This window comes from Daphnia carinata, chromosome 3 (genome assembly GCF_022539665.2).
Source record: "Daphnia carinata strain CSIRO-1 chromosome 3, CSIRO_AGI_Dcar_HiC_V3, whole genome shotgun sequence".
In the NCBI taxonomy this organism is placed as follows: domain Eukaryota; kingdom Metazoa; phylum Arthropoda; class Branchiopoda; order Diplostraca; family Daphniidae; genus Daphnia; species Daphnia carinata.
In genome coordinates this window covers 2,988,075-3,015,618 of record NC_081333.1, presented here as the reverse complement: position 1 = coordinate 3,015,618, position 27,544 = coordinate 2,988,075, and the positions used below count along the sequence as shown (strand labels likewise).

Sequence of the window (27,544 nt, the reverse complement as noted above, 5' to 3'; positions counted from 1 at the left end):
CTAGGCGGCAACCTTTAATCCCTGGTAATTGTTATTATGGCGCGAATACGTCCCGTTTCATGGCCAACAGAGTAACTCTTGCCTCTTTCTATTCCACGAGTAAGGTTTTATGATCTAATTTAATAAAAAATATATTGTATCTATTTGGAAGACATTACAGTTCCTGAAACTGCAGGAACTAAAAAATGTCCAAATCTTCACAAAAGAATACTTTATTTAACTACTTTGTGAAGTCCCCCACTGGAAGTACAACACCTTCACGGAGCTCCTCTGCTCTGGCGTCTTCCCCGTCCTTATCAAGTCCTTCAGCAAATACAACACCTCGCCGTACAGCTTTAACTCCTTCTAATAATGATACACCAAAATTGAAGGTTAAACAAGGAATATCCAAAACCCTTCTGCCTCAAAAAGAAGGCTACGAACTTGGCAGTCTTGTCTGGTCGAAACTTGATGGCTTTCCTTGGTGGCCCAGTCTTGTTTGTCTACATCCTGTTAAGAAAGTTGAAAAGGAAAATGGGAAGTTCATGTTCAGTTCTTTGACAATCCCCCTACAAGATCATGGATTCATATGAAATTTGCAAGACCGTACACAGGTAGCCAAAGCTATGAATTACTCGGTGTTGGAAAACCTCAAGACAGTAGTTGGCATGAAGCCTGCAAAGAAGCTGATAAAGCGTTAGAGATTCCACTAGAAGAAAGGCACAGTCTAGTAGTTGAATTGCTCCCATCTGATGAAGAGAATAGTATAAGTGAAGGATCTACACCCAAAACATCAAGCAAATCATCTAAAAAACCTGAAGGTCCAAAACCTAAAAGAAGGCGTATACTGGCGCAAGTTGATAGCGATGATGACGTTTCAGACGAAGAATATAAGCCAGTAAAACTTGCTAGTAGTGAATCAGAAGATGAGGAGAGCCTCATTGAAGAAGAGCAAGAAGAAGCAAGTCCAGAAGAAGAGGAAGAGACTCCCGTGAAAAGGAAACGTAAATTACCAGCTATGAATTCGAAAAGCGTTTTAAGTACTCCGTCTACTCTAAAATCATTTGCTTGTGATTCCCCTTCCGCCATCAGTAATAGTACCAAAAAGAAGTTGTCTGACTTTAGTTGCAGAGATGCCGATGGTGCAATTTGCGATAGCCAAAGTGAAGATAGACGTTTTTCCCACTTGTCGTACGATTTCCTTAAGCCAGAGAAAATTCGTGATGCACAACGGCGCCGTCCTGACGATCCCGAATACGATCCGAGGACTATCTATGTACCTGATTCGTTCAAGCAAAGCCTCACCCCAGCTATGGTAATTTTCTTGCGCGTAATTAGTAGCTATTTATCTTTTCAGCTTTCATTCATGATTGTTTATATTAACAGCGCCAGTGGTGGGAGATGAAAATCAACAACTTCGATGTCATACTATTTTTCAAAATGGGCAAATTTTATGAGCTATACCATACTGACGCGCTGATTGCTGTCAAGGAACTGGGGATCATCTTGATGAAAGGCGATCACGCACACTGCGGTTTTCCCGAGCGAGGCTTTGCGAAATACTCTTCTCAGTTGATCGAAAAAGGATATAAGGTGGCCCGAGTCGAACAGACAGAAACACCGGAAATGATGATCGAGCGTTGTAAACGCATGTCTCGCCCCACCAAATTTGATCGCGTCGTGGAGCGCGAGTTATGTCAGATTACTTCCCGCGGAACTCGGACCTACAACGCGATTGAGGGAGATAATTGGCAGGTGTATCTTTACATGATGTACCTTATTTCAACAAACCGTTTTACGGGATATTTTAAATTGTAGGTTGAGCACCATTTTTTGATGACTGTCTGGGAGAAGAGTGGACCAGAGGGTGCTGGCGGAAAAGTTGAATTTGGTGTAGCATTTGTTGATACATCCATTGGGAATTTTCACTTGGGCCAATTCGAAGATGATCGCTATCGCTCACGTCTATCCACACTCCTTACCCGTTACAATCCAGTAGAAATCATTTCTGCAAAACGCGGAATCTCAACAGATACAAGCCAAGTGTGGAATGCTGCCTGTCCTGCCGCACTCCATGAGGTGGTGAGTTCGAATGCCGATTGCTGGGACCCAATGAAAACTCTGCGCTCTTTAGCCGAAAGTGATTGCTTTAAAGTGAATGAGGATCTAAACTGGCCAGAAGGCATTAAGCCTCTCCTAGATGAGACGAGCACACTCGGTTTGGCAGCCAAGGAAGAATCCGAACTAGCCATTCGAGCTTTAGGTGCCCTTTGTTGGTATCTAAAGGAATGTAAACTTGACCAAGAACTTTTATCACGCCGTTCTTTTCAAATCTACCGTCCTATTGATCAAGAACCCCAAGAAGATGCTCTGATTGGTTCCCACATGGTTTTGGATGGGATGACACTACGCAATTTAGATGTCCTTGTGAACTCTTCCACGGGCACAGCAACGGGATCACTGCTAGAACGACTTAACCGCTGCAATACGGCTTTTGGTCAGCGTATGCTACGTCATTGGTTGTGTGCACCCTTATGTCAACAGGAAGCCATTGACGACCGTTTAGATGCAGTAGAGTATCTCTTAAACGATGCATCTGTTGTTGAAGAAGTGGGAAAAATACTCAAATCCCTTCCCGATCTCGAGCGATTGGTTAACAAGATACATAGTCAAGGCAGTTCGTTGAAAGCGAAGAACCATCCCGATAGTAGGGCCGTTTTCTTCGATGGTCACATCTACAGCAAGAAAAAGATTTCTGACTTTTTGCTCACATTGGAAGGCTTTCGGTCAGCACAGAAAATTGAAGAATATTTCCGCGAGTCCACCATTACTTCCAAGCTATTGAGACAATCGGTCAAACTAAAAAGCCAAGATGGGGAGTTTCCGGATATGGACAAAGAACTGGAGTTCTTTCGCCTCGCCTTTGATCACCAACAGGCAGCCAAGGAAGGAACTATGATTCCTCGACCAGGTGTCGACAAGCAATATGACCAAGCTTTGGAGAGGATTGCTGAAGTCCAGGCTGAAGCTGAGAAATACCTACAAGATCAAAAGCGCCACTTTGGTGGAAAAGTGACTTTCGTTGGCGCTGATAAAAAGCGGTTTCAATTGGAAGTCAGCGAGGCAGCCGCTGGTCGTGCAGGTGCAAGTTATGAGCTACAAGGCCAACGGAAAGGATTCAAGCGCTATTACACCGCGGAATCTCGTGGTTTAATTCAACAAATGCTGGCAGCTGAAGAACAGCGAAATGCGGCGCTTAAGGATATAAGCCGCCGTATTTTCGAACAGTTTGATAGTCACCATGTTTTGTGGGAGAATGCCATTAAATGTCTTGCCGTACTAGATGTACTACTGGCTCTCACCGCTTTTGCAGCTGACCAGAAAGTTTGTCGTCCTCGAATTGCTTCTCCTGGAAGCCACCAACGCCCATTTCTACGGCTAGTACAAGGACGGCATCCTGCTCATTCACAGCTATTTGCTAACAACGAGTTCATTCCGAATGATGTCAGCATCGGATCTTCTCTTCCATGTGAAACCGACCATCTTGTCGAGGCAGATCACTCCCTTACTTTGGTAACAGGTCCAAATATGGGCGGCAAATCGACTTTGATGCGGCAAGTTGGACTCTGTGTCATTCTAGCCCAGATGGGATCTTTCGTACCCGCTGAAGAATTTGAGCTAACTCCAGTGGATCGGCTCTTTACGCGATTGGGTGCCAATGACCATATCTTGGGTGGTGAAAGCACCTTCTTCGTCGAACTGAGTGAAACAGCCGCGATTCTCAAACATGCCACACTTCATTCACTAGTTTTGCTCGATGAACTGGGTCGAGGCACTGCTACCTTTGATGGAACAGCTATTGCCTACTCAGTTGTAGATTACTTGGCGCGTCGTCAATGCCGTACCTTGTTTTCCACGCATTATCACAGCTTAGTTCACGACCTTTCTTCTCATCCCCAAGTTCGTCTAGGGCACATGGCGTGTATGGTGGAAAATGACGAAGAAGTGGACGATCCTAGCCAGGAAAATATTATTTTCCTCTACCAGTTTGTGGATGGAGCTTGTCCCAAATCGTATGGATTTCACGCTGCTCGTTTGGCTGGTCTGGAGCGAACTATTATTAGTCGCGGCTTCCAGCAGGCCAAACAAATGGAATCAAGGATGCTCTCTGTTCAGCTTTTTCGAGATATGTTTCGAAAGCAAACGTCGTTGCCTGTAGATTTCCAGCCAAATTGGAATTGCCTTTTGTGATTTTTTGGGGGGTTTACTTCTGTTGGTTTCCAGCTAACGTTAAACAAATCGGTAACAAAGAGAAAACTCAGTTATTTCATGTAATGTTTAGGTTCACCCTATCTTTAGCCAAACTTTCTCTTATTATTTTTTTTCTGTGTAGCATCTGGGTTTTTTTTTGTAGCACCACCTTTTTTTCGTTTCTTTTCCCATTTTGAATTGTACAAGAAATATAATGATGAACGTGTGGATAAATATCTATCACCGTACCTGTAATGTGTTAGTGTACATAGGTTAAAGATCCTTATATTTGCAGTTACAGGTCTAAATACCCCTTTTAACGTTACTACCTATGGATTAACCAACCAGGTATTTTCTCCTAGGTACTGCTGTAGTTACGAAAAGATATCAAGCTAATAACGACTTATTCCATAAACTATAAATTTGTTTCCAGTTACGTGAATGGATTACAGGGCCCGAAAACAATCATACACGGAGAAATCCTTCACAGTCAGTGAAATAGCCAACAGAGGTCGAAATGTTCGGTATTGCTATACGTTATAACGAGAATTTATGTACAATATTCAGCGCCGCAGGCTGGCACTGTCCACAAAGCAGTGTGAAAGATGCAGGTAACAACACTTTTTTTCATTTATTTCAAAAATGGGTGGCTTAGCGACAAAACCAATCGCAGAATCGAAATCACCGTTAAATTTTGATTAAACGATACGAGTTTCATCCAATTCCGTGAGATTTCGATTTTGGCCGATTTTGACAAAAGTGGTAAGGCAAGGTTGGAATTGCTTGAAAATAACACAATATACTCAAAATTTAATGCTGATTCCGAGAAAATTGCTATTTTTTTCATAACATCAACCGTTTTGGAAATACAGAGGATTGAATAACTTTGATGTGTCACGCTAACGCTGTAGCGTACTGGCGCGCCAGTAGTTTTTAAATTCGGTGTATTCCCAAAACGGTTGATGTTATGAAAAAAATAGCAATTTTCTCGGAATCAGTATTCGATTTTGAGTATATTCTATCATTTTCAAGCAATTCCAACGATGGTCAATTTTTGACGGTTTTTGAGGCAATTTTCCCACGGTCATTTTCTTCGTTTTTCTCCGTTTTGTTAAGCCCAGTGTCAAAACAAAGCCGATATTCGTGATCAGCGTTCAATTTCAAATCGGAATAATGTATTTTTAACTAAATTAAGCAAGGATTACGAAAATTGATATCTTTTACACGTGAACCTTATGGCATTTGAATTATTAGAAGTGAAAGTTGCTACAGCCCTTACTCTTGCCCCGGACGATCGCTGAAACCCAATGCAGAAAACTGAATATCGTACCAATAGGTGGCTATAGTGTTTGGGGGATCGTCTGCAGTAAAAATTCCTGATACGAAGTTGCTACTGATTTTTTATTCGACGCTTAATACTGTTAAATACTATGGCAATCCGTTTTACCCCCCCCCCCCAAAAAAAAATCACACTTTTTCTTGTTTTTCTCGTTTGTGTTTTTAGCTCAAATTTTGAGTCTACAAGCAAGTAGTTACGATTGCGAACAGCAATCCTTTATAGTTCTGTCACAGCTAGAAGCCTCAAATAATTCTGCTTCTCTTGCTAAAGAACAACTTGTCCTTTACATTCAGAGTGTTGGTGAAGCTGTGTACTTAAATGGCCCTAAAGATGTTTCACTTTGCTGGTATTGCAGCGATGAACATCATACATGGACTCTTTAGGTATGAAAGGAATTTTCTTGAAAATTTTTTGAATTTATGACAAAGCATTTCTCCTCCTTTTTGCCAACCATGTCTAATCTAAAAAAAAAATTTATCCAATAGGAAAGGATTTTCAGCATACTGGGAACACAACTATCAACAATGCAACATTCTACGGGTGCTATTTTATCATCCAAGAGCCTTATACAATGATTTTCATCTGCAATTTGTATGGCCTTTCTCAAATTTCTGCCAGAAGTTGAATCTATGAGTCGCGTAAGTCACATGAGCAACAATTGAAATGCTTAATGGTGTTCTTTTTCTTTTCTCAGTATAGGTTAATAGTAACATTGGATCTGAAAAGATTCTTGGTTGGGGCAAGACACTGAATAAATTGTATTGATTGGATGGATGACATGACATTTCTATACTTAATTCGGATTCCCCAGACGGTATTTGATATTTAAAAAATTGAAGTGCATATCTGGGCTCCCTTCTTTTCTGAAGCCCCGTTTCCCCTTGACTCATAATAAGCCCGTAGGGGGTCATGCCCCTACTGTACGGTATATATAAAAACAACATATACCGAGGTTTGGAGGGCTCTGGCCGGAAAGGGGACGTGGGGTGCCGCTTAGTCCGATGATGTGTTCACGGAGGGTGACGTGGCTGCCCACAAATCCGAACTAAAGGTTAATCGCTCCTGTAAAAATGTTCCAAATCTTCAGCTCTTCTTCCGGCTTCTCTTAGCCAATCACCGGGTAATCTCCCCGGTGGGTCAACAAGGCAGTGTCTCCCCCTGCCTGGGTTGACGGCAACTTTTGAAAGGGCCATTGTGCCTTTTTAAAGTTGCAAAAATAATTGTAATGTGCAGAGAATTGTCAATAAAGTTTTTTTTATAAAATATTTTTTTCAAAATTTGCTTCATTCATTGTCTGTGTTCGCTGTGTTCATCCATTACATTTATCAACCTTTTTTTTTGTTATTTAGCTTTCTCAATTCAACTTTATTGTTTTTGCCACCTTTGATGGTAAGCATTGTTTCCATTGGTTTATCATTTATCTGTAAGTAGTCAATTATTATATTTACACTTGAACTCTATATACTTCTTTGAATTCTACAACTTAGATTCAAGGAACAACGTGTAATGCCAGGATATTTTCTGAAGTAATTTTATATTTGTATTTTACTTTACTCGTAAGGGAACCGATCCCCGGACATTCAGCGTGCAACGCCGATGCTCTAACGCTGAGCCACGAGATATATCTAAAGTTTCTTATTATCCCATATACTATGTTATCATCTAGGCTGTCTGTGCATTCCTGCACAAGTATAATTTTATCTTTCTACAGTTTCCGTAAGATCCATAGCTCTGTGGTAGAGCCTTTAGCTGCGGTACCTGTTACCCTGGGTTCAAACATCAGGTGATGTATGATAAATGAAACGGAATAATTGTAGAAAAGAACATTGCAGCATTACATTCCAATTTTATTTTAAGTGTAAATGTAAGTCCGTAAGTGACAAGAAAAGAGCCAACTTATCAACATATGTTTCATGGCTCATTGATAGAGCATCGGCGCTGTATGCCGAACATCCAGGGTTCGATTCCCCAACGAGTCTGAGTTGAAAGCTCAAACCAAATCAATAAAAATTTCAGGTATGTATCAATAACCAATGATAATACATACATGTGTGGAAAAAAAAACGCACAGTAAGAAAAGGGTTAAAAACACAAGTTTGCTTTTTTGTTTTAAAAAATAAATTGTATTGACATTACTCTGCACAAATAAATGATTTTGCAACTTTAAAAAGGCACAATGGCCCTTTCAAAAGTTGCCGTCAACCCAGGCAGGGGGAGACACTGCCTTGTTGACCCACCGGGGAGATTACCCGGTGATTGGCTAAGAGAAGCCGGAAGAAGAGCTGAAGATTTGGAACATTTTTACAGGAGCGATTAACCTTTAGTTCGGATTTGTGGGCAGCCACGTCACCCTCCGTGAACACATCATCGGACTAAGCGGCACCCCACGTCCCCTTTCCGGCCAGAGCCCTCCAAACCTCGGTATATGTTGTTTTTATATATACCGTACAGTAGGGGCATGACCCCCTACGGGCTTATTATGAGTCAAGGGGAAACGGGGCTTCAGAAAAGAAGGGAGCCCAGATATGCACTTCAATTTTTTAAATATCAAATACCGTCTGGGGAATCCGAATTAAGTATAGAAATGTCATGTCATCCATCCAATCAATACAATTTATTCAGTGTCTTGCCCCAACCAAGAATCTTTTCAGATCCAATGTTACTATTAACCTATACTGAGAAAAGAAAAAGAACACCATTAAGCATTTCAATTGTTGCTCATGTGACTTACGCGACTCATAGATTCAACTTCTGGCAGAAATTTGAGAAAGGCCATACAAATTGCAGATGAAAATCATTGTATAAGGCTCTTGGATGATAAAATAGCACCCGTAGAATGTTGCATTGTTGATAGTTGTGTTCCCAGTATGCTGAAAATCCTTTCCTATTGGATAAATTTTTTTTTTAGATTAGACATGGTTGGCAAAAAGGAGGAGAAATGCTTTGTCATAAATTCAAAAAATTTTCAAGAAAATTCCTTTCATACCTAAAGAGTCCATGTATGATGTTCATCGCTGCAATACCAGCAAAGTGAAACATCTTTAGGGCCATTTAAGTACACAGCTTCACCAACACTCTGAATGTAAAGGACAAGTTGTTCTTTAGCAAGAGAAGCAGAATTATTTGAGGCTTCTAGCTGTGACAGAACTATAAAGGATTGCTGTTCGCAATCGTAACTACTTGCTTGTAGACTCAAAATTTGAGCTAAAAACACAAACGAGAAAAACAAGAAAAAAGTGTGATTTTTTTTTTTGGGGGGGGGGGGTAAAACGGATTGCCATAGTATTTAACAGTATTAAGCGTCGAATAAAAAATCAGTAGCAACTTCGTATCAGGAATTTTTACTGCAGACGATCCCCCAAACACTATAGCCACCTATTGGTACGATATTCAGTTTTCTGCATTGGGTTTCAGCGATCGTCCGGGGCAAGAGTAAGGGCTGTAGCAACTTTCACTTCTAATAATTCAAATGCCATAAGGTTCACGTGTAAAAGATATCAATTTTCGTAATCCTTGCTTAATTTAGTTAAAAATACATTATTCCGATTTGAAATTGAACGCTGATCACGAATATCGGCTTTGTTTTGACACTGGGCTTAACAAAACGGAGAAAAACGAAGAAAATGACCGTGGGAAAATTGCCTCAAAAACCGTCAAAAATTGACCATCGTTGGAATTGCTTGAAAATGATAGAATATACTCAAAATCGAATACTGATTCCGAGAAAATTGCTATTTTTTTCATAACATCAACCGTTTTGGGAATACACCGAATTTAAAAACTACTGGCGCGCCAGTACGCTACAGCGTTAGCGTGACACATCAAAGTTATTCAATCCTCTGTATTTCCAAAACGGTTGATGTTATGAAAAAAATAGCAATTTTCTCGGAATCAGCATTAAATTTTGAGTATATTGTGTTATTTTCAAGCAATTCCAACGATGGTCAATTTTTGACGGTTTTGGAGGCAATTTTCCCACGGTCATTTTCTTCGTTTTTCTCCATTTTGTTAAGTTAAATGTCAAAACAAAGCCGATATTCGTGATCAGCGTTCAATTTCACATCGGAATAATGTATTTTTAACTGATTCCGAGAAAATTGCTATTTTTTTCATAACATCAACAATTTTGGAAATACACCGAATTAAAAAACGACTGGCGCGCCAGTACGCTACAGCGCTAGCATGACACATCAAAGTTATTCAATTCGATATATTTCCAAAACGATGATCTAATAAGCAATAATTAATAATTTAAAACCAATGTAATAATCTTTATACTTACCATCCTTATCTTTTATTATCTTACCCATTTTTAAATATTTTTCTCCAGCCACGCGTTTGTCTCCAGCCACGCTACTCAACTCACTGCCATTGGAATCCAATGGACTCAAATTGCCTACATGCCTGTAATAACGAGTCTGACTGGTAGATGGCTACGGGTCGAAAAAAAAAGAAAAAGTGTGATTATTTTTTTTTTCTTGGCGTTTTTTTCTGTTTTACTGCTATCGCCATCTACCGGTCACGTTTCTAGTTAATTCTCTACATACACTGACCGAAAAAAATTTTAAGCCCGACTAAATAAGCCCGACTTTCTGTTTTTTTTTCGGTTAATTCAAAAAGTAGAAGCCTGATATAAAAACATTTCCCATTTTCGTGATCAGCGATCAATTTTGAATCGGAATAATGTATTTTTAACCAAATCTAGAATTTGACGAAAATTGAAAAAGTGAGAAGCCTATAGCCTTCCTACTTTTCCATTTTTGGCCAGATTTTTAATTTCACTTAAAATACCTGGTTCCGATTCAAAATTGAATGGAAATCACGGCTCCATAGTTTTCCTCCTTGGCTCCATAGTGTTTGAAGTAAACATAGGAAGAAAACAATAAAGTTGATGCGCTACCTGCATTTTTTTTTCATTTAGTTAAAAACGGCTTAATTTCGGTATACAGGAGGAAACTCTTTTGATCCACAATAGTACCTATGAAATAATGGCGTAGTCCGCCTTTGATAAATTGTATATTTCCTATGAAAGAAGACCTAAATTGGGGAGCACGTAAACATTCACAGTATGTAGGTCTGGGGATTATTAGAGCGGCAGCGTTTTTTCTTTTCTTCTAAAGTGTCAAGCAAATTATCAGGATGAAAAAAAAAAAAAAAAAAAAAGAAAAGGTTTCAGTAAACGAAGTCCACGACGGAACGGTTAGCGTGAACAAAGGAAACAGTCACTATCCAACAGTGTCGACAAGATTAAGAAATGATAAATTAGTTTGAGAACCTGGGGGGTAAAAGATGGAGGTGTTCGTAACAAAGGGGACACTCTTACGCTCGCCAATGGCCGGTGACCAGTTAATAAGTAGACGAGGGGTAGTCACCAGCCGCTCTACGTACACAAAATAATAAGAAAGGTAACAAAACAAGAAATAATAGTAAGAAAGGGCGATATTACAAGGCTGTACAACAGACCCTGGACGTAGATAAGGGAGGGAAGAAAAAAAAAATGAATTACAACACAAAAAATTCAAATAAAGAAAATGGCGCTGTAGATAAACCCATGTTATGCAATCGCCAGCTCTCATCAAAAGTGTACAAGCGTTTTTTTTTTATCCATCCTACAAACGAATGGCCGGCAATTTCATAAAAAAAAAAATGAATGCAATTTTAAATGCCATTTTTTTTTTAAAGGAAAGAATAATGAGGGTCAAAAATTGCATTAAGTACGTGGGGCCAAATAATTGATTGATTCGCTTGAGAATAATGGGAAGGAATAGTCTATAAAAGCACCACAAGACAGACAACGAATTGAGAAAAAAAAAATAAAAAATAAAAAATAATAGGGAGGTGTTTGAAAGTCGGTGACGTTGCGGTTGATGCATCAGTTTCGACGAATCACGCCGCCGAAGAGAGGAGGAGGTCTACAAGGTTCGTTCAAATAACAATGACCCAAACCAACAAAAGGAATTTAAATAGTGACAAGTACGTCCTTTCCATATCGCGTCCAATACGCTACACAATCACAATATCGTCACGTTTTTTTTTTTTGCTTAACTTGTTTGTTGTTTTTTTTTTTTTTTTTTTTTTTTTTTTTGCTTTTGTTTTTCCTCTCCTTTCTTGTTTGTTTCATTATTATTGTTTTGTGTGTGTTTGATTTCTAAAGAGTCCTGATGACAAATAAATAAGTACGCCACTTTTCGTTTTTAGTATTTTCGATGTGGAAACGAAGAAAAATGAATGCGTCCATGAAGAAGTGTAGACAAAACGTTCACGATTCGTAACTGTCCCGGCTGTCACGTAAATGACTCGTTACACCAGGGCTCGGAGGATTACTCAGCCCGCTGCTGTTGGAGGCGATAGAATGTCGTGGACTGCCATTAGTGGCCATATCGTGCGGAGTGGAGAAGCTAAAGGGCACGTGCTGGCCCGAAAGGCTACTGCTCGGCGTTATCGGCGTCATCTGACTGCCTTCTGGGGTCCTGTCCAGCAAAAAATTGATCAATAAATATTGAAAAAAAATGATGTTTTCATCGTGCTCACCTGGCTGACGTGGACGAAGTTAGAATCGGACCAGAAATGTGTAAAGATGGACGCGAATGAGGCGGCGCCTGAGGAGCTGGCCGCCTAGGAGGCAGACCAGGTAACGGTACACCTGCGGTCATGGACAATAGAAAAGATTTTAGATTTTGATTCAGCAAATTCGAGAAGCGAAGAACGGGACGTACCATTATGAACGGAAGACGAGTTTCCTGACTGTGATATGGATCTACGAGGCGGTGACGGGTCGGCCGGTTGAGGCGGGACGCGAGGTGCGGTTAATTTACTACCCGACTGCTGGAACATGCTTCGCACCTGGAGGCCGTCGCCATGGTCAATTGCGCTTGTTGTTCGATAAAATACACGCTCGCAACCTACCCTCTGAATGCCTTGCTGTTGTTGCTGCTGCTGCTGCTGTTGTTGCTGCTGCAACGTCATCATGTGCGACGGCGATCCCGTAATACTGGTGCTACTCGAACTGGTCGACATGCCCGTCAGGGGAATGGCACCGGGCAGGTGCTGGGCAGCCTGGTGTGGAATAAATTGCTCTGCCTTGTCCAGCTGCGGTAGATCCAAGAGTCGTTGCATTTGAATCCCGTCGCCAGGACCCATGTGACTGATGTGATTAAAATTGGACGGCGCCGAGATCATTTTCGAACGGCGATCGTTATTCCTGAACGATCAAGAAAAATGAATTCGATCAAGAATTTCAGTTTAATTTCAACACTTCATTGTTGCTAAATCTTTTACGCCGGTTTCGATGTTCGATTGTTTTCGCGAACGGAGAATCGCCTCCGTGTTCGTGGCTGATTGCTTCCTGCTCGATTTTGCCCGCCCAAAGTCACTTCGCTTTCCGGCACGTTCACGGCGTCGCAAACTAATTTTAAAACAATACGAAACGATTTCATTGGCCGCCGATAGACATTAGAAACGAGGTTGGTCTTAAATTACCTTTGTTGATGTTTCGCAAATAGACAACGTAAGGCTGTTCGGAGGCAAAGGACGCCGATAGGAGACCATTATGATTGAGGGGCAGGCAACGTTTCAGATTAAGCGTCTGGACCCAGTCGCCGGTGAGACAGTCGATGACGTCGACGTGCGTCTCAGAGTAGATTAGCAAATGGCCATCGTAGCACACTGCAAATGCAATTTCAATTCATTTAGAATAATAATAAGCGATGAGAGAGAAAAAAATAAATAAATAAAAATAAATAAAAATAATAATAATAATAATAATAATCTTTACCAATGGCCGATGGAGGCGCTGGATACATGATCTCCTTCTCGCGCGATTTGCGTCCTTGATAGTCGACGTAGATGGCCAGCGTGGAAAAGACGAGCAGAAACTCTTGGCTGTTGATTTCGACAGCTCGCAAGGCGTCCAGCGGATGGTGGGCGATGAAGGAAATGCTGGGATGCTCGGCTTGGACGAGCGAGAGCGGATGCTGATCGCCCATCAGACTGTAGACGGCGAAGCCCGATGGATATCCCACAACGAGCCTTCCGTCCGATATCACGTTGAGGCACTGGGCTGGAGTCGGTAATAGAATATCCCTCAGTCGCTTGTGACGGGCCTTGGTCCGAGTGATCTCAAACAGGAGCACCTGCAATCAAACAAAAATGCAATGCAAAAATGGCCGGCAGCAACGACAACAAAACGAGATCGTATGCAAACGAAGACAAACCTGGCGTTTGACGGCGACGCAGAGACAATAGACGGCGGCTTGGGTGCCATGTCCTTGACGAAGAATACCAGTGGTGAAACTGATACAGGCCTTTGTGTCCGCTACTTTGACCCACTCGACATCGTCACCGTCGAGTGCGCGAACAGGAACCAGCCGGACGTGGTGCTGTTTACCACATATGACCACTAACAACTGTTCCTCGGGCAGATAATCGATCTGGTAGATGCGTTTACTCTCGCCAACTCGAGCGATTTCTGTTGCAATCGAAAAATTTGGTGAGCACAGCATTCCCTGGAACGTTTTTTTCAATGATCTACCGTTACCTTCGCGATCGAGATCGATGCAGAGGAGCCCCTCCTCGGTGCCGATGGCCAGACGGTCGGTATCAATGACGGCGCCACTGCCAGCTGTCTTGGTCAGCGTGATGGAATTGTCCATGACCTCTTTGGGCTTGAACACGGCTCGATTTGGTAATTTGTTCCGCTTGAGGATGCGATGCAATTCGTTGAGAGCCACGACCCATTTCGTCTTTTCGCTTTCAGTGTCGGCCAACATGAGCAAATGGTTGCGGAGCCCTGGGGGGTCCATCATGGAAGTGCTCACCTGTGGAAGGTAAAAAACAAAAACAAACAAAAAAAAAAAAATGAAACGACTGGAACAAATCAAAGAGCAGACGATGCACTGACTCGGAAAATGCAGGGAATATCCTTCTTGTTGGCGTGAATGACGTCCGAATCGCGGACCGAGCTGACCTCGAATTGCTCGTCTCGCATGTCCAGCACCTGAGAGACGGCCACCGAAGGTTGGGCGTTGCGTTCGGCCGAGATGTCGTAGAGGAAGAGTTTAAAGTCGCAAACGACGACAAACTGTCGCAGCCAGCCTTTCTTGACGCCGCCCGGCTTCGGCACTTTGACGTAGCCCTCGTAGGCCGTCCCGATACCTCGGGTTGGATCGATACCCAACGGTCGTTTAGTCTGATCTGTGGGAAGCGGGCAGAGAGGGGGGACTTTGTCTTTGCAGGCCACGTGACAGGCGAAACCGCAGACTTCGCAGACGACGCCCTGGCGGCTCAAGCCGACCATCAGGGACGTACAGTGATTGCACTTGAGCGGCGACGGGAAGGAGCGGACGAGGAATTGATGCGATTTGGAACGCAGCGACAGCGTGCTGGTCAACGGCGATGAATGCAGAGGCAGCGATCCGGCGCTGTTGGACGGTGACGGATGAGATAGGTTGAGGCTCTGCTGCAACTGCATTTGCATTTGCATCATGTGCTGGCTCTGCGACATGTCAACCATTCCAGGAGCCTGGAACAAACAAGTACAACAAGGTTTTAAAATCTCGAATAAATTGGATTGAAGACACGTGTCCGTGTAGTCAGAGACCTGCATGACGTGGCCACTGGTGCGGTCCATGCTGCGGTCCATGCTGCGATGGCCAAAAGGTGAGCCACCGTTGCCACCGTCCGTCTGGCTTTGCTGTCCTGGATGTAGAGGACTGATGTGGTGAGACGGCCCACTCTGCACGGGACTACTGAGATCGGAAGCCGATTTATTGCTACTGCTGAGCACCGATGGCGCCCGATTGTCCTCGATGTCGCCCTCTTCGCTGTCGGCCGACGCTGCCCGTCTCAGAGACGACTCTTTGAGGAACTGCTCCAGGAATGACATCTGCGAGATAGGCCTGTCCAAAACTGATAAAGAAAATAATAAATACATACAAAAAAAAAAAAAAAAAAAAAAAGGGTGCGAAGGAGAAAAACGCATAAAATAAATAAATAATAATGAGCTAGTTCAACAAGGCAACAACTACATTTAAAAAACTGCCATCAGGAATTTTGTTTTTAAAACCAGGGGAATTTTTCTGCGTTATTGTGCGGATGTAAAAACGATAAGAGAGGTGGTAAGAGGCCAGCACGCTAACATCAGTAAAATAAATATTAAAAAAAAAAAAAAAATGGCAACATCCCTCCTTGTTTTCCCGCTAGCTTTTTTTTTTTTTTTATCTTTTTTATCTTTTTCATCTGCTAATTTTCGTGTTAATGATGCGGCATGGCTAAGAGACGATTAGTTTTTCGTTCGGGAACCAAAAAAAAAAAAAAAAATGTTCCGATGGTTTTAAAATCACGGCGCGAAGGGAGCTAGGAAGGTAAAAGCTCATCTCCTATGCGAGGCCAATCAATGGGGCCGGAGTAGGGACGTAGTGAGACGGGAAAAAAAAACAAAACAAACATAAACAGCAAGGCGGATTTGGACGCAATTGAAAACAAAGGTGTCCAGCACAGGCAAAACGAACACACACACATCACAGCGGGCAACACCAGTACACAGATATATATATATATATATTTTTTTTTTTTTCTTTAAGGACAAAGGATGCGTGGGGGGGGGGTGGGGGTTGGCGACTTGTTTTGTCTTTTGTTGCTTTACCGAATGAAAAGTGTCTCCTCCCGAGTGTGTCAAACGTTGTCTGACGACACAACAACCGGTAAAAGTGGAGAGTAGGAGAAAGTACATTTTGCTTGCACCGGCGGACCACAGGCGATCCAGACAGGAGAAGAGAAGAGTCGAACCCCAATTTTTTTTTTTTTTTTTTTTTTTTTATGAATTGTTTTTTTTTTGTTTTTGTTTTTTTAGACAGAGAGACAGAGAGAAAAAGATGGACAGAGAAAAGAAAATTGGAGGGGCAAAAGAACGTAGAGGCTGCACGATCTTCTTTCCATGGGAGGGATGAGGATGGACGGGCGGTAACAGTAAGGCAAATCTCTTGTTGTTTCATCAAAAATGAAATAAGCTGAGCCTTTTGTTTTTGACTAGCCAAAAACACAACGAGTGGAAGGCGCGCACAGTGCGTTGTTTTCTTTTCTTTTTTTTTTTTTTTCATTTGTCTAATACGTCAATGAATAGGATTTTTGGCCGAAGCGAGAGACGGAGCACAGCGCGTTGTTCTACTGATGGGGGGTCCTTTGGTCACAAGTTATTATTATTATTATTATTATTTTTTTTTTATTTATTTATTTATTTTTTTTAATAAAAAAGAAAAAAAAAAAAAGAAAAAGGAAAACTTTGTGGGTGTGTTTGAGTTTTTCCTTGTTCAAACTGACTACACAAAGGCACGGATCAGCAGGACAACCAAGCCCCAAAGGCAGCTGGTCAAGCCGAGGAAGACGGGAATTTTGACTGGGAAGGTTTGGAAATTAAGAAAAAAAAAAATAAATAAATAAATTTAAAAATTTTAAGGAAGGGGGCCCGGTAAAATAAATAAAAGCAAAAAAAAAAAAAAATTTGTGTGAGAAACGGGGAAAAAAAAGGAGAGAAAGGAATAAGAAAGAAAGAGAAAAAAGAGGATTAGATAGTTACAACCCAAAAAATAAAAAAAAAATAATTTCCAAAAAAAAAAAAAAAAAAAAAAAAAGAAAAACAGAAAAAAAAAAAATAATTAAAGAGATCCATCAATATTTGCTGAAAGCAAGCTGGGTTGTTTTTAAAACTAAATGACAAAGAGGTGTGGGAAATGAAGGATAAATAAAAAAAAATGATAATAAATTTGGTGGGGGGGGTTATGTGGTATTCCCATCCCCAGCTCCCATCCAAAAGGGGGAAATTATTAGCCATTCGCGATGTCAAAGCATGAGCAATTAGCACCATTATCATCACACCCGGTTAAAGTTCGGGAAAACCAATAGCGGGGGAAATGCTAAAATTTTTTTTTAAAGAAGGCCTTGCTGTTTCACAGGGGCAAAAAAAAAAAAATAAAATAAAAATAAAAATAAAAAATAAATAAATAAATAATTTAAACAAAAAGCTGTGCAATATCTTCCTGCGGGAATTGTGGTGGTAAAAATGGAGGAGGTTTGGATGGAGGAGAGGGTCACGTGGGTGCAGTCGTGAAAGAATGGACGGCTGTGCCAGGACGTTGTGTGCAAGAGAAAAAGAAAAAAATAAAGAAATTGAAATAATAAAAGATTAAACAACCACACTCAAATGAAAAACGATTAAAACTAACAAACGATGCCCACTGTGTTCGTCCATGGTGGGATAGTTCGAACCACTACTAGGAGCTTTAAAAAAAAAAAAAAAAAAAAGAGGTAGTGCACGGGGATAGAAGGGGGGAGGGGGGAGAGATCGAGCCTGACGGGATCAAAATCGCAATCCGGCACAAGTTCGATACAGGGGATTACCCATTTGGTGGTAGATGTAGGGTATTTTCGAAGGGCAAGTGGGAGGAGTGATATCACCATCCTCTAAATTATTCCATTGCACTACATCATCGGTAAACGTATGCAAATACTTACATCCGTCTCCGGATTCGAGTCTTTGTTGCATCTCCTTCAATTGCGAATCCTTGCGCACTAGATCACGAGCCAGCTCTTCCCGCTGTGCCTTCACTTCGCGCAGTTCCCTTGAAAAAAGCGAATAAAATTTAATTCATTCCTTTTATAAATTATGATTGCCATTATAGAAAAAAAAAAAGAAAAAATATATATATATATATATATACTTTTGGACTGCTATGTAATCGGCCCGCGTTTGCGTCAGTTCTTCTCGGATCGACTCCTTGGCCTGGATTTCCGATTGCAAACTGCTCTGCAAATTCAAAATCTCCATCTTGTCCAATTTCTGAGAACGCCTGTTCTTCCAGTTCTTTTCCTGCATTGTCAAATCCAAATAAATAATTGACAATTCAAAAAAAAAAAAAAAAAAGAAAAAATCGATGCGGAAACGTAACGTACGTTGCTGGGCGTTCCTCCGACGCCTTGCGTCTTTAAATTCTCCATCTCCTCCGTCATCTTGCTGGTCAAGGCTTGCAAATATCCACGGGCATCCTTCTCGTCGCTGACCCATTGAATGATCTCGGTAATTTGAGCTTCCCACTGGGCGACGGCCGCCTGCTTGTTGCGCAGCTCCGACAGCTCGTCTTCCATGGCTCGCTTCTCGCTCTGCAGGCGCATGCACGAATCGGAAAAGCGTTCCAGCTCGGCCACAACACGCTTCGTGTCTTCCAGGAGCAATTGTTTCTCCCTTTCGTGAGCACGTCGCACTTCGACGATGACTTCTTCGTTCTCGACGGCGCTCTCCTGCCTCGATTGCTCCACTTTCTCCTTCAGTAGAGCCGATTCCTTCTCGTAGGTGGCCCGCATGTTATCGGCTTCCAGCAGCTGATCGTTGAGCGCACTCAGTTCGATGGTGTGCCGATTGTTCAGTTGGCCGATCACCTCCTTGTGCTGAACTTCTTGTTTTTCCAGCTCGGATCGCAGCCGGGCGAGTTCCTGATTGAGTTCCATCGAGTTCATGGCCGCCTCGCCGGCTTGAGCTTTCTGCTGCAATCGTTCCATGTCCTCGTGAAGGGATCGCGCGTGCTCTTCGGCCCGTTCGCGCAGCCTCTTCTCGCGGACCACGTCGGCCTGCAGCTCTTCGGCTCGGGCTTCGAGATCGCGGCGCAATTTCTCGGCCCGTCGCAAATCATTCCTGAGTGCGTCCATCTTTTGGAGAGTGCCTTCCAGCTCTTCTTCTTTATCGCGCACCTGACGCGACAGTTTGGCTTTCTGTTGGCGCAATTCAGACAACCTGTTTGCCAAAACAAAACACGGACGAGAGTAAATATTTGAACAAAAATTCAAAAAAAAAAAAAAAAAAAAAAAAAAAATGAAACGTCATTTAGTTTAAAAGCTGCGACGCGACGTCATTGAATTCGTACTTGTCCGAGACTTCGGTGTATTCCGTCATGGCCAGTTTACGCTGTCCGATGGCGTCTTTCAACTCTTTGGATTGCAGCCGCAGTTTTTCTTGCGTGTCGGCCATCTCCTATCGAAGATGCGACAAAATCAATAGATAAAACAATCAAAAAAAAAAAAAAAAAAAAAAAGAAAAAAGAAACGTGACGTGCGAAAAGAGAAAGAGATACAAACGTACCCGCACGAGCTCGTCCTTTTCCTGCTTCCACTGGCGCTGACTCTTTTCCATGTCTTTAATTTTCTGGCTCTTCTCGCCTTCGCTCAGCTCAAAGTCTTTCTTCATCAGAGCCGACATCTCCTTGCCGTGCTGTTCCGCCCTTGCCAACTGCTGCATCAGCTCTGAAAAACATACACGTCAAGCAAAAAAAAAAAAAAAATGGGGGGAATTAGTGGGACGAAAAATTCAGAGTAGCAGCTTACACGAGATAAGATAAGGCAATGGGATAAGACGATCGTTTTTGTGCGTCTGTGTTTACATACCTCCGTTCCGCTTCGTCAGCTGATTGACTTCGTCTTGCAATCGGCGGACATCGTTGTTGTTGCCGGACGGATTGCATGCAGAGCTCTCGCCGCCCGAGGAGCCATTTAGCGCTGGAAGGGCAGCGGTGGCAGCCACGTGAGTCAGGGCGGCCGCAGTGGCCGACGCGTATCCGTCACCGGTTCCGTTCGAGTGGATTAGCAACCGGTTCATGTCCGTCAGCAAACTGTTGATAATGATTTAAGTGTGACGGTTACCGTCATGGTGAATTTTTTTTTTTTTTTCATTTCATTTTTGGTTTTATTTTTGTTTACCTGCCCTGGGTGTAGGTAAAACCGAGAAAAGGAAGGTGGAGGGCGCTAAAAACGGAATTGGCTGTGGGCGGAAGGACGTCAGCGCTCCTGAGGTCCGTGTCATCGACATCAAAATTGGACGTGTCCGTCGGGCTGCTGACTTCTGGTATGTAAGGGGCTGTACTGTCACGGATATTGTCCCAATCGATACCGGCAAACCACGGATGATTCTTTATAAAAATATTTTTAAAATGAAATTCAATCAATCGAATAGGCTGAAAATGAAATGAAAACTTGCCTGGAAATCACTGAGGCCGTTCTGTCCTAGACGATATTCGGCACTGCAGATAAGCCTCCTCATCAAATCCTTGCCATCTTCCGACACTTCCAGACCGGAATCCGTTGGAAAATCAAAGCAGCTCTTTAAACAAAAATCAAATTCAAATTTAAATATCGATGATAATAAAACAAAAAAAAAAAACAAAAAAAAACACGGAAGAAGGGGATGAACACAATAGCGCATTTTGGATCATTGGAGAAATGGAGTCGTCAATGTGTAGGCTATGCGATATTCGATCGGGTCATTGTAGCCGGCCAGAGAGAGGGGGGTGGGGGAAGAGTCATATGATTACGTGTTGTAATCATATACGCATTTTACATTGAGAGATATACGAACCTTGTGATTCATAATTCGTCCGTAGGTTTCCACCAGGGATTCGGCGTAGAAGGGCGTCTCTCCGTAGAGCATCTCGTACATGCACACGCCCAGCGACCACCAGTCACATTCCGGCCCGTAGCGTCCTTGGCCGTCCTCCATCGCCTGAGCATCGCCCACCGCAACATTTAAAAAGAAAAAAAAAAAAAATTCAGAAAAAAACAAGTCAAATATAACCATTAGAACTCGGCAAAGCCCAATGCCAAACTAAGTGTAGCGCATAGAAGAGATGAAAAGGACGGGCAAACAAAAAAAAAAAAAAAAAAAAAAAAAAAAAAAAAAATTGTAACGAAAGGGACAAAACTTGTTGGCACTGGCTATGCACTTTAAACAATTCGAAACGGCGCCATATAGCCGTCTGTCCTAAATAACAGCCATAACTCTTGCGGAACATTCTTTTTTCTTTTCCACGACAATCATTTGATATTATTTTTTTGAAACATACAAATTCTTTACCCTTAAGATTTCAGGCGAAATGTAATCTGGCGTGCCGATGGCCACGTTGCTCTGAACGGTGCCGTCCTCGCGCAGTCTCAGGCACGAACCGAAATCGGCCAGCCGGATGTGTCCGTTGGCGTCGAGGAGTACGTTGTCCGGTTTGATGTCGCGGTGGACGTAGCGCAGCCGGTGGATCGAGTCGATGGCCAGCACCATTTCGGCCAGGTAGAATTTCGCCATGTCCTCCGGCAGACGGTCTTCGAATTTGGAGAGAAGCGTCAGAAGGTCTCCGCCGCAATAGTAATCCATCACCAGGTACTTGAAATCAAAACAAAGAGTCGAAACATTTTTCTTTTTCAAAAAGCCATTTGCCACACTATTTTAGGTAGTAGTAAAAAAAAACAAAAAAAAAACAAAGAGTCGTAAATCAATCAAAGGATGAATGATTTACAGACAGGAGAAAGAGATAAGACAGACAGTTCAAGAACAAGAGGAATCTTTCTGTTTGACATAACGGCCGCTAGACCAACAAAAAAAAAAAAAAAAAAAAAAACAATTTAATATTACGCATTCTCTTTTGTTTTAAATCTATCGTTTTCAATAAGATATTTTAAGCGGCCGTGGTTTTCTACGTGTGTGATTTACGATCTTCTTAAACTACTTGAGTATTTTTTTTTTTTCAAACGATTTGGGCCCGTCCATCGCGAGGATAGAAAGTTCCTTGCGTCTGGGACGTTATGCAGTGCGATCGGTCACACAAAGTTGCGTGACGGCCAGTTGAGAGGTTGGGGGGGGGGGGGGGGGGCGCGCACCCAGCGAAAAAAAAAAAAAAAAAAAAAAAAATTAAAATAAAAAACAATGTCTGCAGAAACGCTTCCGCTTGAAAGTTTTCTCGTCTAGACGACGCCATGGAGTTGCACGTCGAATGCGTGTGTTGTACAACATACACACATTCATGGCCCAGGTGGTGAAAATATTGACGCTTCAAAGTCATGAAGCGCGCCAGTCCGGCATGAAAGAAATGTAGCCATAAATAGAAACACACACGCGCGCGCACGGACTTGGTTGGGGAGGAGGTACGGCTATGAGTCTGGCACACTTCAAAATGTCCTTCTTCTTCTTCTTCTTCTTCTGACGTCCCTAAATAATTTCGGGCGAAAAAAAAAAGAAAAAAATGTTCACCCTCCATTGCGGGGGTAGACAACACAAGACACCCCCGCTACTTCTACCCCTCCCCTTATTGGATCTCTATTTGTCTTTTTCGGGAATTTTTTTTAAGGGAGGGGATGAAACAGCTGCCTTTTTTTTCCCCTTCACATAATACATACAGAGAGAGAGAGGGAGGGCGGGCGGGCGGGCAGCTGCTTCCATCACGCCGAAACAGGGAGGAAAAAGAACGAGGTTTGGTTTTGCGTTCATTACAGGCGCACCAATTGTCTGGAATTTCTAACTCTGTGTGTGTTCCAGGGAAAAAAAAAAAAAAAAATTATTGATTTTCCTTTTTTTTTTTTTTTTGGTTTGCTTTCCGGCTGGACTTTGGAAGGCAGCATCTTCCTAAGCCCATTTGTAGTAAAACTGTTTACTAGTGGTAGTTATACGTGTACCGTTTTTCTCGTCATCCGAAACCCTCCCCCCCCCCCCCCAAAGAATTTCTTCTATCCCCCCCTCCTCCTCCTTTTTTTTTTTTTCCTGTGATGACAACCGCAAAACGAACACTAAGCAACCAGCCGGAAGTGGCCGACCGACAATTCAAGCGTTACGACAAGAAAAATTCAAATTATCTCATCAAACGCGGCCAGCCCAGACAACCACCGCCTCCCCATTCTTCTCATTACAAGGAGGTGTATGTGTGTGTGTGTGTGCTATTCGATCTCTGCGCACATCGACACCCCTCAACAGAAATTCGAAACACACACAAGAAAGAAAACGTTCTTTTGGCCATTTTTCTTCCATCGTCTTTGAATAAAGACGTCACTATCAAAAGGGAAAGTTTTTTTTTTTTGGGGGGGGGGGGGGGATCTAAAATGGACGGAGCCGGTCTTCAGAACTGAAGGAAAATACCTGGGCACGATGCCAAAAGAAAAAGATATTCTTATTTAAAAAAGGACAAGGACACGAGAAACTCAAAAAAAAAAAAAAATAAAATAAAATGAAATAGGAGGAAGAAAAAGAAAATGCGATATTTATCAGAGGCATTTAGTTGTACCAGATTGTTCTCGTCCTGGAAGGCGTAATGGAGGTCGGTGATCCATCGTCGATCGCCGCGGACTAGGACGTCTCGCTCTTCGTGGAAGCAGGCCGCTTCGGCTCGTTTCAACATCACCCACTTGTTGAGGATCTTCATGGCGTAGACACGTTCGGTGTGACGGAGTTTGACGACGCAAACTTCACCAAAGGCGCCGCGTCCAATCACCTTGATCAGCTCAAAGTCTTCGCGTGTCAAACGAAGACTCTTGATCTGACTCACGCTCGGTTTCACTGCGACAAAAGGCAACAACAAAAAAAAAAGGGAATGTGAATCAAATGAAAACAATCGATTTTCTACTTCCCATAACAACAACCTTTTAGACTTTTATCAATAAGGGTGGAGGTGGGGGAGAGATGGAAAGGAGGAAGTGTTTTGCATATGTTTGTCCGCGGTATTTCCGAAGGAAATCAAATTCGTGTAGCCGAAAGACGGGGCGGATAAAACCCGGTGATGACTTCCGCAGCCTTGTCGTCTCTGTTGTTCGTACACGCACAGCAAACAACAACAACAACAACAATGTGTAGGCATAATGGAGTATATTACCACCCAACTATATCACGGTCCAACAACTCCTATTTCCGACGCCGTTAAGTCAAAAATAACACGTACACCCACCATCACACACACACACACAGCATCTAGCCCTTTTGTTTATTCCTCCACTCTCTCCTTTCTTTTTTAAAACACAAATTCGTTACCCGTGGCAAATAAAACAAAAAAAAATTGTCGGTTCTACACACTCGCTTTTATGCTAATATAGATTTTTCACAAACGCGTGACGCACGGGAAGTCAGGTGTGTACACGCAGGGCGCTAGGTAGACGTCACCATTTTGAAAACGAAAAATTAAATAAATAAAATTTCCCTTTTCAAAGGGAAAGGCAGAACACAAATAAATTTAAAAAAAAAAAAAAATAATAAATAAAAACGAAACGATTGTCACTCACTTAAATCGAGAAAGTCCGAAACGGTCTTTTCCCTGCGCAGGGCCGAGTGGAAACATTCGTCGTAAAGGACGAGCAAGGCGTCGAGTAGCGTCTCGACGCTGATGGCAATCGTCGACGTGGATGGCGACGATGACGTGCTGACGGCTCCATCCTCTCCGCTGGTCAACAGCAGCCGTTCCAGCTGTTTGAGGCGACGCTCGACCGGCGACAGGTCGGCCGCCATCACCGACGACGCCGCCGCAGCCATTAGCCAAGCGGAACTGTCTTTCGCTAGTCCGTTTTTCTTGTGTTTATCCCTTTTCCCGATTACCGAGCTTCTTTTATCGCACAATTTTTGCGCACAAAAACAAACAACACACACACACACACACACTGGGGATCGTCAACGTTAATCCTTGGCGGCTGTCATAACTGGACACATCCTTGTTATTCTTCCTTCCTTCAGCTTTCGTGAAATCTGCAAATAGGAAAACGCGTGAAAAACATTAGACATTTAAAAAAGAAAAAAAAAATAGTTAAATAAAAAAGGAAAAGGATTTACATAGTGCACACACACACAGAGGAAATGGTTTGACAAGATCTCTAAGGTACTGTATGCCACTATTAACTCATGTAACGAGCACAGTTCCCGCTATTCTTTGACTCTTTTTCTTGTTACGACCCCCCTCCTCGTTACGTTACAAACAGCAGAGAGAGAGAGAGTTATGGAAGATCAGTTTCGACTCTTGTCTCTCCCACTACCACCCCCTCGACCACTCGCACGCACGCAGCGGGAGACACGCCGGGTCCGACAGCCGGGCCAGCAGAACCCATTTGCGGCGGTCTGAATGGACGAACGAATAAGAAGAAGGAAAAACTTTTACGTTAGCCAAGTTGGGTTTTTTTTTTTTTTTTTTTTTTTTCGTTTTTCAAGGGAGGCAAAAGAAAAATATCCCACACATGCTACCCTTCCTATTCCTCCACCTACACCCGACAACAAACTCGATTTATTTATACATCACTCCTCCCCTATCCGTAGCGCAGCCAGAAGGGAGGAGCAGGGCATGCCGACCGGTTCGACCCATCAGCCCCCTTGTATTTATGTACTGCACACGTATTAGATGTAAGAGAGATATATATACTTCTCCCTTTTCTTTTTGGCTCTCGGCTTGCGCACTACTAGGTGGGGGGAGATCGTCAAGAGTCACAGAGACATTCCTTCATTGTACAGAAGGGACTTTGTTTGTTTTTTTTTGTTGCTCCCTTTCTTCTTTGGCCATCTACTGCCCTATATCTACCGGCCAGCTTTGCTATAGCAATGCGGCTAGTAAATAAATTGCCTCGGCGATAATTGCATTGGCATTGACGGGGGCTCCTTCGAATAAGGCACTTGCCAACAATTTTTTCCCTCAAGACTATCCATCGTATAGTCATCCAAACCAGTCACAGGTTTAAGTTTTTCGTTTTCCCTATTCTTTTTTTTTTCTTTCCCGTTATCTCGTTCTTCAACAGCTACAATTCTTTGGGCGCTAAATGTAATCGAAACAACAACAACAACAAAAAAAAAACTCAAAAGATTTTTTTTTTTTCCCACATTTAAAGTTTTTTTTTTTTTGTTGTTGTTGACGGCGCCAGGGAAACGAGTAAAACCGGGTAGGTACGTAGAGAGAAAGAGAAAAAGAGGGAGAAAGAAATCATCCGTAGCTAAGGAATAAACCAACTCTTCCGCATAACCGCTCCTCCTCTCCCCCGCATCGGAACGGCCAACTATTTTTCTTTCTTTTCCTTTTTATTTCCTCCCGAATGCAAAGTCACGATTCAAGTGCTACCCACCCCCTCCCCAACCTCTTCTCTGTTTTCCTACACCTCCCCCTTTTACACATACACACACACACTGCACTTGGTGTATACTCTCACATCACCTTATGGAGACATGATCAACACAGACGAGCCAATCGTTCCAACTTCCTTTAGACACTTGACACACAACCCATCGTCGTCTTTTCGCCACACAATCAACAGACGATATACAGGATTCATAAATGTGAGAAAACAAGAGAGGAGAAAAGTTGGCAAGGCCTCAGAGCACACAGGCGTGACAGCCAGGAATATTGATTACGAGACTTCAGGAGCAACCATATCTGTCTATTGATGCACAATGTGGGTGCTTTGCAAGTGAATCACAATATGCAGGCAGGTTTCTGATATCCCTGGCAGACACCTCCTGGCTGAGCTTAAGATTAGATTAGCAGGTCACACAATCACTTGTTTGCGAGCTCCCAATAAACTTCAACCTATCTTGTTTAGTCTCAGTCACCTTGCCAACCACGGCTGAAGGCAGACAGTGCTGGGTGAAAAAACAACAATTGAAAATGATGTTAGTAAGTTGCTATACCTGACGTAAATTGGTAGGCTGATCAGCTGGCAGTAGAGTCAAAAGAAGCAAAAGCCTTGATCAACTCATCATCCTAGGAACAGTCATGTGAAATGTCCATCGCAAACACACTAGAAGTGTTGGATGGAAATGGAACTAACACATCCAAACTGAAAATACTGGAGCCGTCACACAGAGGCACGAAGTGAAATACCGTTCAGCACTGAAGATTTCCTTTCTTCCCTCTGGTCTTCTTTTTCTATATGTTTTGGCAGTATACACGCAGCAGTTAAGGGAAGGGGCCCCGTTCTACCCCACGGTAGTTATAAATTAAAACACTAAAACAATCTAAACAAAAACATTCCAATCACTTGGCAAAATCGTGATACCATGGGCTGAACGGGGCGGTTAGGTTCAGTCACCAACACAACAGAACTGGCCGAATCGCAGACTCGTCTTCGTCACGCGAAGCCATTGAGGCATTGACAGAACTCTTCGAGATACACACACAGGCAACACCCAACCTCTTCACACACACACATATATACACACACATA

At 42.7% G+C, this 27,544-nt stretch overlaps 2 protein-coding genes and 1 long non-coding RNA gene across 3 annotated transcripts; 1 reads left to right on the top strand and 2 right to left on the bottom strand.

The window, feature by feature from the left end:
* The first annotated feature begins 36 nt into the window (after window positions 1-36).
* Window positions 37-4,404, top strand: LOC130693258 (DNA mismatch repair protein Msh6-like). Its single transcript, XM_057516383.2, is given in 4 exon segments — window positions 37-504; window positions 507-1,294; window positions 1,366-1,734; window positions 1,798-4,404. Coding segments are annotated over 4 exon segments (3,909 nt in total). The 5' UTR covers window positions 37-185; the 3' UTR covers window positions 4,231-4,404.
* A 3,351-nt stretch (window positions 4,405-7,755) lies between these two features.
* Window positions 7,756-9,976, bottom strand: LOC130693338 (uncharacterized). Its single transcript, XR_009420675.1, has 3 exons — window positions 9,876-9,976; window positions 8,556-8,645; window positions 7,756-8,453 (listed from the first exon to the last, which is right to left on the bottom strand). It is a non-coding gene; the product is annotated as an uncharacterized LOC130693338 (long non-coding RNA).
* A 595-nt stretch (window positions 9,977-10,571) lies between these two features.
* On the bottom strand, window positions 10,572-27,541 carry LOC130693333 (serine/threonine-protein kinase Genghis Khan-like). Its single transcript, XM_057516467.1, has 24 exons — window positions 27,009-27,541; window positions 24,635-25,091; window positions 23,647-23,918; window positions 21,459-21,758; window positions 20,964-21,107; window positions 20,586-20,708; window positions 20,309-20,517; window positions 19,997-20,220; window positions 19,695-19,855; window positions 19,480-19,586; window positions 18,515-19,349; window positions 18,283-18,431; window positions 18,077-18,183; window positions 15,168-15,475; window positions 14,469-15,089; window positions 14,106-14,385; window positions 13,783-14,036; window positions 13,344-13,701; window positions 13,049-13,234; window positions 12,848-12,974; window positions 12,476-12,770; window positions 12,286-12,412; window positions 12,101-12,212; window positions 10,572-12,039 (listed from the first exon to the last, which is right to left on the bottom strand). Exons 2-24 carry the CDS (start codon window positions 24,879-24,881, stop codon window positions 11,829-11,831), a joined length of 5,757 nt encoding a protein of 1,918 aa, XP_057372450.1. The 5' UTR covers window positions 24,882-25,091; window positions 27,009-27,541; the 3' UTR covers window positions 10,572-11,828.
* Window positions 27,542-27,544: the final 3 nt, after the last annotated feature.